Here is a 19896-nt window from a genome sequence, read left to right on the forward strand (position 1 = left end):
AATTGCATTAATTTTGCTCTGTAATTTTCTGAATAGTTAGTTTAATCCATTTCTAATTTGTCTCTCTCTCCAGATAACAAATTTTAGTCTATCATCCAAAAATTGGACATTGGTGTAGCCCTTCTAGCAAAGGGTGTTTATTATAACCCTAATGACAAAAAAAGATGTTCTTGTAACAAAAGCCAATGGCACCCACGTGTGTCTCGCACATGCACTTGGTAGGAGAATTGGATGACAAAATCCATCAATGTTCCAAACATTAGAGATGGATGGTTTGGTGAGTAGTCTCGAGTGTCTTCGGTGTTAAAAACACAATAAATTTTATAATGATTTATAGAAAATATAACGGAAGACTGAAATTAGATATAGGTATGAAAAGATTTACATTTAGGACTTACTATTATATATTTTTTGTAATTTATTCTATATTTTAATTTTGTATTCTTAGGAGTATTTTGGGAAGTAGATTAAAAGCCACTTCTCAGCTTTTAATCCACTTTCTCTCTCATAAAAAAAGCCAAAAAATAAAGAGAAAAAAAAAAAACCAAAAAAATCAACTTTGAATTATCTTCTCAAGACAACCCTTAATATTAGCGATTTCAGTGAATGTGACATGAGATTGCAAATGGTTTGAACTGCACAGTATGGGTCTCAGTCTATCAAGAAGTTTTAAGTTTCTTATCTTGAAAGCCAAGTGGGGAAGCGATCCTTTTAATAAGTGCTTTTCCTACTTGCGGGGATGCTTTGATCCCTAGAATGGGGACCTCTTTGAGAGACAAGAACATGAATGCTATTTTTTATTGCTACGAAAAGTAATTCCCATTCAAACTTCAAAGGACCTTTTGGTCCTACCATTCTTCCAAGGATGGAAAAGTTTGAAAAAAAAAACATTATAATAAATAACATTAAAATTAAACATAAAATTAGATGTAGAAAATATGTTGATGGGCAAGATTTTTAAGAGTTGGCTTCTCATTGAATTGAATGGGTGCATGCAATATGCCCCTTTAAGCCCACTACATGCTATCTTTTAAGAATTTAATCATTTTTTTTTTCTTGTAAAATTTTGTGTATTTGAAGGAGGTTCCATAGTGGGCTTAAAGCCCCCGACTACACCTTTGTATTTCATTTAGTCTACCGTCAATTAGAGAGAAATTAAGATTACGTTTGGTAGAATTTTCTAAATATGATTTAAAAATATAATTGTATTTTGAGTTTATGAGTTTTGAAATTATGATTTGAATATAGAAAATTTATTTGGTTATGGTTTTTGAATAGAGTGTTGAATTGAGTTTTGAATTGTGTGTGGAATTGAGTTTTGAAAGTTTGATATGACATGTAAAATAAGAAAATTTATTTGCTTATGAGTTTTGAAAATAATTTTCAAAACTTAATTCAACCTATAATTGATAATCAAACACACAACTCACAACTCGATTAAAATTTTTGATCAACAGTTATAATCAAACTATTTTTAAAATTCAATGAAAAAATTGAATTATTAATTTTTTTTTTCAATTAATTTTTTTTAAATAATTTTTTTTTCAAATAATTTTTTTTCCCAATAATATTTTTTTCAAATAACTTTTATGTTAATTAATTTACTCTAAAATTAATTTTTTAGTCCTGAATAAACATTTTATTCTATACGATTCTAATATTTTTAAAATATTTTGTTCAAACCAACACATTTGGGGATTACTTTTTTATAAAAATTAACAAAACTAATTTATTAATTTTTTTTAAATACAAACCAAAACGTAAACGTTACCAAATGTTTTACCAAACATTATCAATGTTTTTTCATTTGTTAAATTTTATCAATTTAATAAAAAAAAACATTTTATCTTATACCGTTTTCCTCAGCTTCATTATTGTCCCTCACCCCTGCCTCACCTGTGAAACTCATATTAGTGGGATTATTGATTGATGTATTTGACTATGAAATGACTAAATTGCCCCTCTTTCATAGAATGTCAAATTGCTATGTAAGTATAAAATGAAAAAGGCAATATCATAATTTCACTCATGCAGTAGACCCCTCCTCCTCTGCTGGTTCCATAAAAGAAAAGAAAAAAAAAAGAAGCCAAAACTGAGCCATAGATTGTCAGTGGTCAGTATTCGATAAAAGAAAAAAAAAATAAAAAGAGCAATTATAGCTATAGATTTTTTTTTTTTTTTTTTTTGTGACCATTTCTGGAATTGAGGCTTTATATAAGTCATCAACTTCATTTGTTTAACTACACCATCTTAACCATCTTCATTCCAACAACTTCAGCAACTTCTTCACCATACAACCACCTCCTCCACCACATATCTCAATTAACTTGACAACCAATATTCAATATAGATATCTGTGTAAAAGAAGAGGCGAAGAGCTTTTATAAGAGGTTAGTTTGAACCAGAGTTTCATATTCTTAATAGCTTCACAATTTCAAAGCTGAGCTACACAAAGCCGAATATTTCAGCAAACAGGTCGACGCGAAGGACAATCAACGGGTCATCCGACCAGTCAACCAGCTTCACACCAACCTTCCACCGCCCGAGGCTCAATTTGGCTATCTGTTGCTTCTTTTTTTTTTTTTTTTTTTTTGCACACCATTTTCATACATTTTGCTATACATCTTTCATGCATTTTTAATACATTTTCCTTAACTTTTGCAGTCATCTTACTTACCTTCATAAGTCATTTTGATACATTTTTCTTAACTTTTACAGTCATTTTACTTACCTTCATAAGTCATGCCGAGAACAAAAAGAGCTAGACTCGAACGTGGCGAAACCTCTAACCCTTCACAATCTCAATAACAGCAACAACAGTAGACCTATCCAACTATTGATTTTCTAGCATACAATCACGAACAAACTTATTCAAATTTTGCCAATCGACCAATTGTTACCGGGAGAAGGGTAAATCTACCTTCTCAATATAATCCTCTATTGCTTGGTAGATTGGAGACGATGGCATGGTTACCTTTAACTAATTTACCACAAAAGGTATATCCCCGTCTTGTGTATTTATTTTACCTTCACTTGAGACCTACTGAGGGAGAAGTTGAACTGTGTAGTCTGACCTCTTATGTGAAAAGTAAAATAATCACACTGAAACCCCACACTTTGGCACAAATTATTGGAGTTCAGACAGGGGATTTGCAATGTCATTTTAAGACTGAGCCTGAGTTAGCTAACATTGTTGGTGATATAACTAAGGTTTATACCACAATTTGTGAGAAATGATTTACCGGCACTAATTTACAAGCAAGACATTTGAAACCCCACCTTCATATTCTTCATTGATGGATAGTCGAAAATGTCACTCTCAAAAAAGGACATTTTGATGTTGTTCCATTTTGATGTTGTTCCATATTTCATATTAAAATTAATAAAACAATCATTTCATATAAAAATTAATTAAAAAAATTAATAGAACAATTAAAATTAATAACAAAACCATTATGTCAATAAAATGAAAAGAAAAAAGTTAATAAAAAAATTATTTCATATAAAAATTAATAAAAAAAAATTAATAGAACAATTAAAATTAATAACAAAACCATTATTTCAATAAAATTAATACAAAAATTATTTCAATAACAATTAAAACCATTATTTCATAAACTATACAATAACACCCTGTATTAAATTGAATAAACATCATAAACTACAATTTCTACATGCTTCATTCAACTATCAACCAAAAAAAGTTTTTGCCCCTGCATATTATACATTGCATCAACAACATATTAAGGCCCAGTTTGTTTTCAGAGGTAGAATGGAGGGGATTTATAGTGAGGGGATTGTTAGTGAGGGGATTGATAGTGAGGAGATTAAGTAAAATTGCGTTTGTTTTGATGATAGTTGTTAGTATAGAAATTGTTAAATTATTTTTATATAAAATAATAAAACAAATAAAAAAGATAAAAAATTAAACATTAATATTTAAAAAAAAATTCCCAATATATAAAAAATAAAAAAATTTCTAATCCCCTCACTATTTTTCTAATACCATCTCCACCTCTTCCATCTCAATCCCCCTTCCAACCTCCATCTATATCACCTCATCCATCCTAATCTCCTCCCCAACTCTATAAACAAACACAAAACTAAATAACTCCACCTCTATCCTAATCGGCCCATCTATTTAACCCCAAAACAAACGGGGGCTAAGTGTTTTCATCTATGTAATTATATTTTGTTGATTGGCCATGTGATGCTGTTTGGGAAAGGAATTTGATTTGGGTTCCCTTTTCTTTAATTTCCATTTAGCCCAATTCTTATCCTAAGTTATCCTACAAAAAGAGAAAAAAAGTCATTAAATTCATAATTACAAATGAAGTGGGGGAAGTTATTTAATAAATGTGTCTTAATGATTGAAACTAATAAAATAATTATTCATTTTGAACCATTAATCATTACGAAATTCACATTATTTGTTCACATCACAAATCTAGTCATGGCCAACATGATTTTGCCACATAGCAGTAGTAATTGCATCCCTAAAATTCGATTGGTATGTCAATCCATGTTGTGGCATGTCAACATAATTAGTTTGGTCTCTAACAAACCGTATGCTCGCTTCCTCTGCCATTTCATTATCAGCTTCCGTGAAAAATGAGCCTATATCTGCATGCAAACAGATCCAATTGTGTAGTACACAACATGCAATCACGAGAGGGCCTCGTCTTGTAGACTTGTAATTTGGCATGGACTACAATATTGGGAATCGTTTCTTTAGAACACCAAATGTTCTTTCAATGACATTGCATAACGACGAATGTTGATGGTTAAACAATTCCTTAGGTCCAAAATAATGACGGCCATGAAACTCTTGCAAATGATAGCGTTGGGAACGAAATGGAGCAAGAAATCCAGGAATGTTCGTGAAACCAGCATCTACTAAATAATACTTGCCTACATGTAAATAATGTATGCACTGCTCTGTCAAATAGATGTACACAAAAATGTTTTCAAAAAATGTATAGTGTGTTATTTGGTGACACTCACCATGGGGTGGGTGTGGGAACTGTAGATCAGCTCTTGTAATAGAGTCAACTAAAATAGCGTTGTCGTGAGCACTACTTTCCCATCTAGAATTAATAAATGTGAACAACATGTCGAAATCGCAAACTGCAAGTACATTTTGTGATACCGTAGATTGCGACTGCGGAATGTATTTTTTCTTGAGGCAGGGACCCATGCATCCACCAATGTGCCATTGATAGCACCGACGCAATCCTACTTAAAAAATATTTGTTTGACATTAAAAGCAAAACAAACTTGGATATTACTTTTATAACCAAAAAAAAAAAATCGTTCCTTACTATTATTGAAAACTTATAGGACAAACATATAGTCATACCTTGAACCAGGGAAAAAACCTCATGTCATTTAAAATTTTTACCGGTATCTCATCTTGGTTACGTGGTTTGATAACCGTTGATGCAATCTTGTACAGTGCCCACATAACAATTTTGATGTGCCACAAATAGTTTCAGTGGAGCGTTGAAATCTATCAGCTAGTAGTTGATGGTGGTCATTTTGTGCGAAAATGTACAAAAAAATTCCAAGCGATTCCTCGACACTGATATGCATATGTTCAGTTTCGATAAAGCCATTTTGAAGTAAGGTGTCTCTCAAGAAAATGAATGTTTGTGCATCCATTTGCATAATGTCCATCATTGTTTCTGGATGGCCATTTAATAAACTGAAGATGTATTTATCACCTTTGAATGGACAAGTTCGGTGCAGTCGTCTACTACTTGACGCATTCATATGGTCATGCATAAAAATAATCATCAAGAAATCCATAAAATCTTCAATAACCTCATTCTCCTCTGATGAGCTCTCCATTGTATTGTTTTCTGTGTCGGATGACATGTAATTTCGGCTACATCACAGTACAAGCATAATTATAAAATAATGTTTGACAACATACTAACTGTTACCATTATTGGTGATATTGAAATTAACAAGTGGTTACATTTAGTCATTTATCGAAGTAAATGAAAACATACACGCAAACAAAAAAACATATTAATATGTAGTCATCTTGTCATAAGAAAACAGACATGAAAAAACGCAGAACAATAACACGGCATGTAAATGTAAAACAGAAACAGTGTAACAATTAAATAAAAACAAACATACGAAGATGGATAAAAAAGAACATATCATGGGATAAAAAAATAAATCAAAACAAATCAAAAATCATCAAATCATCTTGCACAACGACAAAGAGAATCGCTAACTCGGTCAAAACACAACTTCTCACTTCACTGCAAAGCTAAGATCATAGCTAGGCGCATATGGGCAGGAGTACGCATAAAAAACCTTTGTTATTCCTTGTCTTTAAATAATGTCAGTGTCCTAACGTACTAGACCGATGGTATGTCCCCAAGCTCTAGCAAGGCATCTTGACATGCATCAAGGGAATACTTATCACCACCTGCACTTACAGTCTCTGTGTCAGTTGATCGTGCACGTGAATGTTCCGTTTTTGCCTGTACGTAGGTAGTGAAAGCTGCGCAGACATCATCGAAGCCACTTGACCGTGACCTTTTAGAATGACCACTGTCAGTCTGGCTATGTGTAAGGCTTCTCTTGTGACTTTTGCCCTCCGCTGGTTCTATGTATTCATCACCAAATAAGTCAACAAGAATGGCTTCAGCAACATTACTCCCACCAGCTCCAGGGCTCCAAAATTTATTAAGCATTTTATCTTTTTCATCTGAGTCAAAGGCTCCTTGTGTGGATGCACAGGACAAGGACCCTGTGGCACAGTAATTTTCAACAATTTCGGCCATTTCTTGAAAATACTCAAATCCTTTTATCCTAAACTTCTTTACATTTTTTTGTAGCCTGCAACAATTGAAAATATTGAAAATAAGCATACTGTATGTTTGATGAAATGTTACAAAAAAAATTTGAAAATGGTACAGGTTAATGAAAAACCTTATCCCAAAATTCATCGGGTGCAATAACAGTTCCTACAATGGGATCCTATCCCAGACCGGTCTGTGCCTACAGTCGCTTAAAAGTTTGGTAATCATCTTTCAATCGCTGATATTTTTGTCGCACCTGTTTTGGTGTGTATCGAAATCTATACAGATTTTGCAACTGAGTCGCAAAATGATTCTAATGCCTAATTGTCCACACAGTACTACAGCCTATTATTTGATTTTTTTTGTACATCTTCTCTCAACATGTTTATTAACTTTATTTCAATTCTAGAACTCCATATTCTTGTATCCTGATTGTCATATGAATTATTTCCATCCATCTAAAAACACACAATTTATATCTAAACTAATCTAAAGTGGATATAAAAAAATAACAATGCAAAAAGCAACTATAATTATGTTTCAGTACGAATCAAAATTAATCAATTGAAGTTGTTAAATAGTGTTGGGAAAAAAAATTAATTGAACTTCTTAAACATTGTTGGGCAAAACAGATACAACAATAAAAACCAGATAATATTGCCAGCAAAAAGTTTGTGAAACAAGTGCATGCAGTAGAAAATAACCAGAAATAAGCAGAAGAATGAGACCAGAAGAAGAGAAGCATGAAAGGGGGTAAGTGCAGCTCGAGCCAGAGGTGGGGAAAGGATGGCGGTCGACCGACCGGATTGCTCGGGAGACGACCGGCCAGTTGTCTTGGCGGTTGACCAGCTCGGCTTAAATAGATCAAGACAGATCAGAAACCATTTCAAAACGCATTTTGACTTCTCACCACCTATTTCATAGCAGATGGATTGAAGGATATACGTACCAGATGAGTAGGAATGGAATAGTTGTCACCGGTAATGAAGTGGGTACAGTGGGTAGATGTGCGTTTCTTTGGTAGTCATCTGATTCGAGAATAGGTTTGACAAATTTGATCTGAGACAAATAAATTTTGAATAAATTTGGGATGTTTCAAAAAATCAATGAGCTGTAAAAATAATTTTGAGAGAAATTTGTGATTTATTTGACCTCGGTCTCGTCATTGTTTAGTTGCTCGGAGAGTGAATCTTCTGCAACGCACAAACTGCAACTCACTTGATTTGTGGGAGATGGTATGGGTAGGAATGTGGTTCACAGACATAGTTTATAAAATGGTCTTAGTTCACAGAAACGAACACGGCCCGTGACGAATCATCAGCCGTGATCTTTCAAACAAAGGAAGAATCTTACGTGATCTTTCAAAAAGAGGAAGACGAGTAGTGAAGTTCAGCTTTAAATTTCTTTTTGCACGTGAATCTTTTGAGAAATGAAGAAGATGGAAGGCTTTTCAGAAATGAAGAAGACGAAAGACACAGGGATGGAAATGTACCGTTAGAAGCTTTTGACAGTGGAGAAATGAAGAAGAAAGCTGCTAAACAGGAAGTGAAAATGTATTTTGAATGATATGGTGGAATTATGATTTCAAAATCGTATCCAAATGTGAAGCGCGAATGGATGGGTGGAATTGTATTTTGAGAATACAACCAAACAAAGCCTAACTTCTTATAATCACCAATAAACTAAATTCATTATATGTATAACATATAACGAGGGTGTTTGGTAAAGGCTATTTTTTGGTTTTTTTTGTCTAAAATTCACAAAAAGACAAAATATGCTAAATAGCCAATAAGACAAAATGTCACATCAAATCTATAATCATTTTACTTTTTCTCTCACAAACATCATATCCAACTATGAAAAAATCCAACTATCTTTTCAAACACAAAAATTTTAGCCTACTAAAATAGCCAAAAACTAAAATAACCTATTAAATTAGCAACTTCCTAAACACCTACAATATATTCAGTTTAAAGCAATGCTATCTACACCTACCTTTTTTACTTAGGATCCCCCCATCCTTTTTATTTTTTTTTAATTTTAATTTTGTCCAAACATGAAGTCTCCCTTTTTACCCTTGTCCATAACCTTCTAACCCTAATTCTGAAACCCTAATCCGAGTCTTATTAGCCATTTTATCACATCGGGCTGTCGCATTCTTCCTTTGACGATTTTTAACTCCTATGCTGCACTACCAGTGTCACCGCTTCTCTTCCTTTGTAGTCGCTACATTTCTTATTGGAATCTGCCGTAACCACTAACACCAAAAAAAAAAAAAGAATAAAGAAGAAGAGTTTCAGATCTACAGCGATGGCGAACAGAGGTGTCGATGGTGGCACTAAAATCATTGATCCGCTCGTTCTCTCTCTCGTCATCTCTCTCCCTTTAGGGTTCTCTTCTATGTCTCTCTCTCTCTCTCTCTCTCTCTCAGTCTCTTTCCATCATCATCTTCATCTTCAAACCCCACAACTCCTCATTTCGATATGCAGCAAGTCCCAAAACTCACGAACTCAAATCGTAACCTAGATCTTCCTTCATCAAACTCGATCTCCTCCTAGTGATGGTGATTTGAGAGAGGGTGCATGAGATCTAGGGTTAGGGTTTTGGAAGTGTTGGCAGCAGCAGAACAGTAGAGTGAAACAAAAGAGAGATGGAGAGAGGAAGGGGAAGAGGGAGAGGGAAGAGGAGGGAAAAGGAAGAAGAAGAAGAAGAAGAAGAAGAAGAAAAGAAGAGAAAGAGAAAGAAGATCGCCGGAACGGCACTGCCGGCGGTGAAAGGGAGAAGAAAAATTGGGGTCCAGAGAACATGATATATTTTGTATTAATGTAGGTGTTCAAAGAGAATATGAGAGAGTTTCAATTATGTGGATGGAGGTTCAAAGAAGTAGAGGGTCCAAAGTAAATAGATAGGGGCATTTAGCAATTAGTAGCCCTCTAAGTTTATATCTACACTATACACTCGCTTCCTAAGTAATTTTAAAATAAAATTCTTAAATTCCTCTGCCTTTTATTTCTACAAATATCAAACTAATCACTACCTAGTTTCAGCGGGTTTCAATTGATGGAAAGAATAATGAAGTCAAGTAGAAATTTGAATGTTCTTTCGATATAAAAAGCTTTTGGACAAACTTCACTCCTTTATAGACAATAACAACTCAATTGAAAGCATGTTGAGTGTCTCAAAGTGGTGGAGCTTCCTCTATTATAGTTTTCCACCCACTTATAGTGAAATTGAAATTCAAGTGGGCTTTATTAGAGTTTTTATTTGTTGGATTTTTATGTAGATTGTTGACGCAACTGAATTATTACTCATGATTAGATATTGTTTGAATAGATGTAGAATTTTGAATTCATAAGGAAGAAATTAAAGGCAACTATTTATAACAAGGAAAGTCGTAATTTGAAAAGAAAAACAACTAATTAGTCATATTTTTGCTTAGACATGAAAGTATAATAAAAGAAATAGAAAATGATCAAAAATAGAAAATTTGACTTTGAAATAAGTTAAAATTTGAATACTAGAAAGTATTAGAAATGTGTCCAAACAAGTTGAAAACAGACATTTCTAGACAATTATTATAGAAAATTTGTCTAACAGCGTTTCTAATGAAACTACATCACATTTTCATTTTAAGATGCCCCTTATAAAAAGAGTTTGAACTTCAATAAAAGGGTATTTTGGTAACCTCCAAAAATAAGAAGTTTAAAATCTCAATTACATATGTTGAGAACTACTCATTCATCGTTCAAATAAAATCAAACACAATTTTATAAAAATAAAAGATCTTTAGAATTATTGAACCACAAAGTTTTGATGACTTTGTTATATATCGAAAATATTTTGTTTCTTACCGAGCATTTTTACTTGTCAATCTAATCAGCTTCATGTGTTATTATTTAAATTGGACAATAAATTATTAGTGAAACAATTAACATCGTAAAGACAATATGTCAATCTTATTTCCATTCCCTCTCAATGAAAAAAATGGACCAATAGTATTTCCAAACATTGTCAAAAGTGGGATTTGAATACAATTAAGCTAACTGAGCTGTTAATAGTTGGAAATTTATGAGAGCCAGCTAAAAGACACATATAGTACATATATACATATATGGTCCCTTTTTTTGGTTAGGTTCCACACCACCACACGTGCAATCCAGCCAGTTTCAATGCATGGGACAGTCTGTGTTTATTACTTAGCTGGTTGCAATGGATCCATACATATATGATATATACACATTCATTTTTTGATAACTCAAATATATTTGTAATTTTATATTATTACTATCTTTTAATTTAATGAATGAGAATATTTATTTAATAGTTTTAAAAATTTTGATAAATGAAAAAAATTGTTTAACAGTAATTGACTGTGAAGAACATCTTAAAATAAAATAAAATAAAATAAAATTGACAGTGTACACGTGAAATAAAATGCACATTTTATATAAAAATAATAATAATAATAATAATAATAATAATAGAATAAAGAAATGTGGGGGTTTTGCATGACTTGCATGTCGTGAACCCAGATAAGAGTCCACGTGAACTTCACAAGGTATTCTTAACCTAGTTTCCGAACAAGCCTAGCATTGATCATTTGCTGTGTCCCATTCCAGAAATACTACATATTTAAAAATTTTATTGAGAATTTTTATTCAAAATGTATTGTTCAGATTTATTTTATATACAATTATTTATTTAGAATAAATTTCTTAACAAATTTTCGATAAAGTTTTCCAATGTGAGGTCACATTAATTTTGTAGTTTATATTTTTGGAATCAAAGATGCAAAAAAACACATACCAAACGTTTTGATATGATGTTGGTTGCTTTGTCTAGGCATAGTAGGATCATTCATTCCCCTCCAAACTTTGCTCTCTTCTCTTCAAATCAACTATTATTGGGGCGGCAATGTTGAACAATACTCCGACAAAAAGAATCCCTTTTTATTATATTCAAAGAAAATCAAGGGCATGCTTAGAATCAAATGTTGTTATTATGATCAACAATGTCAAGAGAATGTTTTTCAATAATTGACTCTATTTGATAAAAAGTTTAAAGAATCATATTTTTTTAATGTATCATATTTTTTACTTTTCAAGTTTGTTTATTCTACTCAAACCTAAAAATGAAGTTTTTTTGAAATTAAAAAAAAGAAAGAAACAAAGTAAAGATGAAAAATATTAATAAAAAAGCTGTTAAAAATACAATTTTGACCAAAGTGTAGAAATACAAAAATTAAACACAAAACAGAATACAAAAATGTATGGGTTTATTATACTTTTTATCTTGAAAATTTTGATTTAAATTTCAATTTGATCTCTGTTATTTTAATTGAACAATATTAACTATATACTTTAAGTCCAATTTCAATTGAATAATGTTAACCAACAATCATTTAAAATCTAAGATCAAAGGCATAATAGTCCATTGATAGAGTGATGATTATTGTATTTATTTATGTGTTTTGTGTTTGATTCGTTGTTCAATTTATTATTTTTTTAATTTACTGAAAATTTACTGAATAAGTGATATATAGCATTTTTGCTTTCACATTATTAAGGTTGTTTTGAATGGTAGGTGGATGAATCATGACATGCTTGACGGTCATTTGCTGACACGTTGCAATTGTTAAAATTCAAACTAGAGAGATTTATACTAAGAATGCCATTGAGAAAGTTTATTCAAACAAAAATTAATGATTAGATTAGGAATCATTGTGCTTAGAGTCTAATCTTTTCTGTTATTGATTTGTTAATCTCATGTTTTAACCATGTGCACACATAATTTTGATACAAATCATTAAAGGAAAGTAAGGATCATGAAATGACTAGGTGTGACAAATTATGCTTTGGATGATGGCATTAAGCACTAATCCGCCATTTTTGACACCTTTTCAAATTAAAAAATTCTTAATAAGCAAAACGTGATCAAATCACTCACCTTTTGTTGAACTAAAAGTTGTGTGAATAAACAAACATTTGACTTGTGCCTATTGAATTTCCAAATTTTAGCAGTGAATTAATGTAAGCATACTATGACAAAGTTATAATGACCCTTGACAAAGTTAGGTTGATAAAGTTTAGAGAGTTGTTGTCCAATGGAGAACACACCATAGGTTGATCCAACAACCAGTCTTTGCTTGAGATTTGAGTTGGAAGGGTGCAAATTGAGAAATGCAAATTCTTTTTTTATTTTTTATTTTTATGATGAGGAATCTCTCCAAGTAGGAACCATTACGACTCCACAAATCTTAAATATTTATAAGCAAATTACAAATATTAATTAAGTTCGAGAGACACTGCAATAGTCGTTGATGGAGGGTGTATATTGGATTATATCATCCACATAAATAATAATTAATTCTTCGTTTGGCATGTCATACTTTTTGACTTTTTAACTATTTTAATCACAAAAAGACAAAATAAGTTTTTTAGCGTAATAAGACAAAACATCACATCATATCACATCCAATCCATAATGATTTTATTTTTTTTCTTACAAAAATTAAAAAAAGCCGAAAAGCTTATCTCAAACGAGACTTTTTAGCCCCAAGCTAAAATAATCAAAAAGTCAAAAAGCTGACTCACATCCCAAATGAACCTTAAATTTGGAAGAAACTACAAAAGTTGAACTCGCGGTAAGATATGTGTAAATTTCTTAACTTTCTCACTTGAGAATAAAAAATGAAAAAAATACAATTCAGTGTAAAAATAAAAAAAAATAAAAAAATTACACCTAAATAGTAAACTTTATAAATATTAATAATTAAAATTTTAAAGTTTTTTATGTATTTGTAAATATTTTTTAAAAAACCATAAAAAATCAATCAATGCCACCCTCATTCATCCTAGCAAAAACTAACGAGCATCACAGTTTAAAACATACGTGTACATATATATATATATATATATGCACATATATTATTAGAACAAGGCTGTCATTTAGAATATTATGTTTACCTTGCCTTACATATCATTTGTTCATAAATTTTATTGGAGCTTGACCACAGTCCTAACACTCAATGTGCCAACCTAGTCTATTGATTGTGTTTTTATTTTATTTTTATTTGTTAGATAATTCATAAACTTGTTTGACATACTGTTTTTTGAAAATGATTTATAAAAAGTTTTATGAAAACAATCCAACTTTTGAAAATATTTATTTATTTGTTATTTTAATTTTCTAAAAATTATTTCACGCTCAACTAAAAAACGATGAGTATTTTCTAAAATTGCACCTCATTTGGTTTTGATTGATTTTCTGAATATTGAGTTTTTTTTTTTGTATTTTTTTTATTTTTAGTAAATTTTTTTAATATTTTAAGTATTTTTTTTTTCACTTTCTAGGTGCACATATGCACCTAAAAAGAACATAATTTGTGAAAAAATATTTAAAAAATATAAAAAATATGAAAATGTACTGAGTTTTTATATTTTTTTGAATTTGATGAATTTTTTTAAAAAAAATTCCATAAATATTATACTTTTTAAATGTATCTAAGTTAGGTGCATCTAAAAAATATAAAAAATTCTTAAAATATTAAATTTTTTGATAAAAAATACGAAAAATAAAAAACTCATTTTCTGAAAGGAAAATTTTTTTAAGATCCCAGATATTAAGATTTTATAAGATAAAGAACATATAATATTTTTATAGTTGTTGAAATCTCTCAACATTTTCATAGAGAAAATTCAATACAAAAAAAATTCATCCCGACACATAAAAATTTCTTTTGATATGATCACAAAGAAATTTAGAAATTTCTCTGATATGATCAAAAAAAAATTTTATCAAGAGATCTTAGCTAATAAAAAAAATATCAGATTTCTCCTATTACCAATACCCACGATTAGAAAGAAATATTTCACTAATTTTTTCTTTCTGAAACCAAACAAGATAATAATAAATAAGAGAAAAACTAGGGATCATGAAAAAACTTTTATGAAAATGATCATGAAAAATTTATGGCCCTTGGATTACCTTGACTAGTGTGCGATGCTTTATTTTAAGTGTAATCCAAAGGTCATGAATCTTTCATGATCATTTTCATGAAAAAATTTTCATAATACCTAACATTACTCAATAAATAAATAAATAAATGTAACACAACCAACTTCATTTTTCAAACAGGAAGATTATTAAACTAGAGAAGTTCATTTTTTAAACATGAAGAATATTAAACTAGATGACTAAAATTATAGAACTGCAAAAGATCAGTTGGTTGTCTCAGTAAACTGAATCATGACTTATTGACAAAGAAGAGAGAGAGAGAGAGAGAGAGAGAGAGAGATTGGAGGGGAGTTGGTCAGTGTGGGTGGGGACAGAAGAGAGACAAGGAGGGGTTAAGACTCGAGTGAAACCGGGCTCAGCGGTCCGCACACCATGGTGCACCTTTTCTTCACCTGTCCATATCACTGCTACACTTTTCCCGACCCATCTTCCATTCCTGTCCCCATTCTCATCTCTTTCAATACCCGACAGTCCTCCTTTTCTTCTCTCTCTCTCTCTCTCTCTCTCTCTCTCTCTCAACATGCATGTGTGTGTCTATATATATATATTCGACAACTTTAAACCAAAGTCTAAAGCTCTCTCTCTATACATTTTAAAGCACTACCCAAATCATATCTTGCTTTGATCCTGTTTTTCTTTTTTTATATAATTGGGATCTAAAAACCAGTTAGTTTGTTGTTGTTCTTTGTGATTTTCCATGTTGTCAGTTATGGAGCTTCAGCTTGGTCTTGCACTTCCAACGCACAATCCAGTGAAAGGGTTCGACCTGAACCAAAATGGGTTCGACTCGAAAGAGATGGGGGGTTGGTGGAATGACAATGAGTGCTGTTTGGGAAACAAGTTTCTTGGAAACAAGAAGCGAGGTTTTGATGAGGCTTTTGAAGATGGAGGAGAGAGGAATGGGAAGTTGTGTGTGTTTTCTTGGAATGGGCAGCCAAACGAGGAAGACGATGGCAGAGGAGAGAGAAAGGGAAGCTCTATCACCATTGACAAGTAAGTTTTAAATCAAGTACAGAACTTGCATATTGATGTGTATGTGTTGTGTGTGTTGTTTGGTTCTTGAATTTTTCCAAGAAAAGAAAAAGCAAAATATTAAATGAGAAAATTTTTGTTTGGATACCCATGAAAATATGAATAGGTACAAGTGATTTCATTTCCTTTCTTCTCATTTTTCCTGACAAATCCTCCAAACATAGCCCTGAGATTGTAATAGTAGTACTTTTGAAATCGTAATGCCAAGTGATGGTTCTTTTTTATATTTGAAGTGATGGGATATAAATGAGCAATTTTTTTTTTTTTTAATATTTCATTTTTTATAAAAAAAAATTTTATATATTTTTACTCTGTGTAATCGTTTCGTGAATTAAATTACCCAAGTCTACTTATATAATTAAATTACTCTGCATAATCATTTTTTTCAAAAAAGAATTATAATGATAATTAAAGACACGTGTTATACCAAAACGCAAGAATGTTAGTGCATCAAGTTAATTATAAAATTAACAAGGGGACTTCAACATGTATGGCTAATCTTTTGATCATCAAGTCTTTCATAAGGAAAGATATTGAGTTTTACTTTCACAAGTCGAATAGGGGCAATTTGCTTTGTACTTGTACTTGTTTATTCCATCAATAGAGTTTCTTTTTTGCCTGTCAAAAAAAAATGATAATTAAAGGCACCATGTTATACCAAAGCGCACGAATGTTGGTGCATCAAGTTAACTGTAAATTTAATAAAGGGAATTTAACTTGTATGGCTAATCCTTTGATCATCAAGTCTTTTATAAGAAAAGATATTGGGTTCCACTTTTATAAGTCGAATAAGGGCAACTTAAGTGCTTGTAAGGAGAGATTGAGCGTTCAACTCTTCCAAGATGTTAATCTAATAAATAACTATTAACTTTCACCAATAAAAAAAAGTTAAGTATAAATTTGTAATAAGAAAGAAACATTAATATGGGATTCAATTGACAAATTTTGGTATTTTTTGGAATAAAGGGAAAAGAAATTTTAAAAAAAAAAAGTTTCTGTAAATTTAATTTGGGGATTTTAATATGTGTGACTAATCCTTTGATCATCAAGTCTTTCATAAGGGGCTCCACTTTTAGAAGTTGAACAGGGGCAATTTACATGCTTTCAAGAAAAGACTGAGAGTTCAACTCTTTCAAGATGTTAATCTAACAAATAACTATTAGCTTTTACCAATCAAAAAATAAGTTTTTTTTTTTAACAAATGAGCTGAATTTAAACTCATAAACAAGTCGGCTCACTTATAACCTCCCCTGCAAGAAGGATTACCAATTATCACGCTCTGATTGCTCTCTCTTTTTTATTTTTCTTTTTCAATCGAACTAAAAGAAAAGGCAATGACACCCTACTAACATCAAACTTGAAACCATTATGACAGAGATGATGAAGAAGAAAGCCATGTTGTGGGGTGGCCACCTATAAAGTCATGGAGGAAGAAACTAATGCATCAGCACCACCAACAAGGTGGTAGGACTAGGATAGTGAAAGATCGGACGGTTGAGAGGGGAACATCAAACTCGACCTATGTGAAGGTGAATATGGAGGGAGTACCAATAGGAAGAAAGATCGATCTACGACTCTATCATTCTTACCACACACTTACAACCACCTTGATCAGCATGTTTGCTAAATGTAAGTCTATTTCTTTGCACTTCCTATTCTATTCTTTTCTTTTCTCAGGTCCCAAACAAGATTTAATGAGTTTAATTTCATTCTGTTCCTGCAGATCAGGATTGTGATAAAATTAGTGAACGTTATACACTAACCTACCAAGACAAAGAAGGAGATTGGTTGCTTGCTGGAGATGTTCCATGGAAGTAAGTATATATGTACACGTATATATCTGTCTATTCTATTATATAAAACACACAATTCAGAAGTTGTCACTTTTTTTGTGTGTAAATACTCATAAAATTGGTAATCACTAAAATTCAAAATCCAAAACTACTAAGTAGTTTTCAAATTTAATTTCATTCGTTAAACAACCCAAAAGTCGATTGTGAAAGCATGTGGTGTGAAGATGAGAACAAGAATTATGTTGGTCGAAAGCCACTCTGATGTTTAAGTCATCAAGAAGCCTTTGGAAAAAGAATTATAGTTCCATGTGCTATAGATTGCGTAGCTATGATGTATTTATATGGTTGGATTACTTGATCCAAGGAATCTCATGCCTAATATGAATTTTCTTTAAGAGGAAGTGATGCTGGAAGCTTGGGCCAACATCATCATCTATGTTCTATTAAAAACAGTCCAATGTGTAAAAAAATCATTGCAAACTATGATCTAGACCGTGCTTTGGTCACATCCATGTTCGATTAAAAATGACCCCAAGTGTAAAATTCATAGATTTGCCATGATTTAAGCTGTTTTTTTTATTAAATTTTGTCGATTAGGGATTCAATTTCATGTTTTTACTATTTCTAAAAAGATTCGTTTTGATAATTTTTCAACCTAAACAAATCCGATAAAGTTGGCATTTACGTAATTTCATTTAAGAAAGTAATCATTAGCTCTTTATTGAGATACTTTCCATCTTCGTTCCCTCTTCTTATTTTGACTTGATTTTGACCACTACCAAAGACAACCAATCGTACCATGCCATGTAGTCATGGTCGACTTCATCCACTGCCAACACAATTGAGCTTGCTTATTCTATATATGCCATGAACACAACACTCAAGCGCACAAAACTAGAAGGAAAAATAATGTCTTATCCAAATTCAATTCTTGTATAGTAAGATCACATCTAGAATAAATTTAAACCACATGTTTTTCTTTGTAATTTTTTGTTCATGAATTATGTAGACATATCTTTATAGACTCATAATTTTGATCAACAAGGAAGTCCCACAATTTAATGATTTTTTTTGTGTGTGTGTGAGTGTGTGTGTGTGGACATTAATGGTGTGTGAATTCTAACACTTGGTGGTGCAAATGATGGTTTTTTTGCAGAACATTCATTGAGACGGTGTGTCGTTTGGAGATACAAAGGAATGTTGGTTGATAGAGTTGAGTTGAAGATCAATGATCACCATTTCAATACCCATATCTATAGTTTAACAAGACCTTGTTAAATGTTGTTGTATGATTGAAGTGATTATATGTAGGTGAAGATAAAATATATAGCTTGTTATTTAATTATGAAGCAAAATGACTGAAATTAAGGCAAGCTTGTTATTATCCTTACAAACTAGAAACTTGTGATATTTGTTTTTAAATTGTTTTCATTAGCATCTATGTTGTTGCAGAGAAAAATATGTGAAAATAGTATAATGAATGTCCTATTGATTATAATAAGCAGTTCGAAATTAGTGAAAACCCTTGACTAAATGTGAATATTTTATATGATTTTTGGATTGATTGTCTATATTTTTAATAAAATTAGGGTTCTACTCCTCTCTCTATTTGAATGTTTGTTTAATATCTTTTTATTTTATAGGTTTTTGTACGTAGGTTATTCATAAACAAATTAAAATTAATTCATTAATCATAATCACATAATTTTACTACATTCATTAAAAAAAATCTATTTAAACTACAACAAACATTATCATAATCTCACATAATATAACTAATAGAATTGTCGTTATTTAAAAGTTTTTGAATCTCACTAAGATATGGTCGATGATCAATTCTCTCGATTCTTTTTTAGGAAGGCAAGATATCACAATTTATTCACAATAACATTTTGAGTATTTGGCCATAAAAAAATAATAAAAATCAAGGGTATTTTTTAAGGGTCTTAATCTTGTCCATGAATTTGTTTTATGCTTAAGTTTTTTTTCTTCATAATTTAATGTACTTTCATAATATTTGTAATTTAGTAATCTCATCTATTACCCAGTGTCGTAGTTTATTCCCTTTTGTCGCATGGTACTACTTATTCACTACTCTAATCCGTGAATTAAAAATAAATAAATAAAATAGGTGAGTTATTCGATTGAGTAAAAAAACTCTTGGTGGTTCGTGGCTTGGAATTGAAAAATGATTGGTTGGGACTGCAAAATATATGTGTGTATATATATATATA

General features: G+C 31.3%; 1 protein-coding gene across 1 annotated transcript; it reads left to right on the top strand.

The window, feature by feature from the left end:
* Positions 1–15280: 15280 nt before the first annotated feature.
* Positions 15281–19184, top strand: LOC114300701 (auxin-responsive protein IAA29). The gene is made up of 4 exons (XM_028245559.2): positions 15281–15830; positions 17245–17498; positions 17593–17683; positions 18819–19184. Exons 1-4 carry the CDS (start codon positions 15535–15537, stop codon positions 18868–18870), a joined length of 693 nt encoding a protein of 230 aa, XP_028101360.2. The 5' UTR covers positions 15281–15534; the 3' UTR covers positions 18871–19184.
* The last annotated feature ends 712 nt before the right edge of the window (positions 19185–19896 follow it).

The sequence above is a fragment of the Camellia sinensis genome, chromosome 13, assembly GCF_055761805.1.
Source record: "Camellia sinensis isolate YWXY chromosome 13, ASM5576180v1, whole genome shotgun sequence".
Taxonomy (NCBI): domain Eukaryota; kingdom Viridiplantae; phylum Streptophyta; class Magnoliopsida; order Ericales; family Theaceae; genus Camellia; species Camellia sinensis.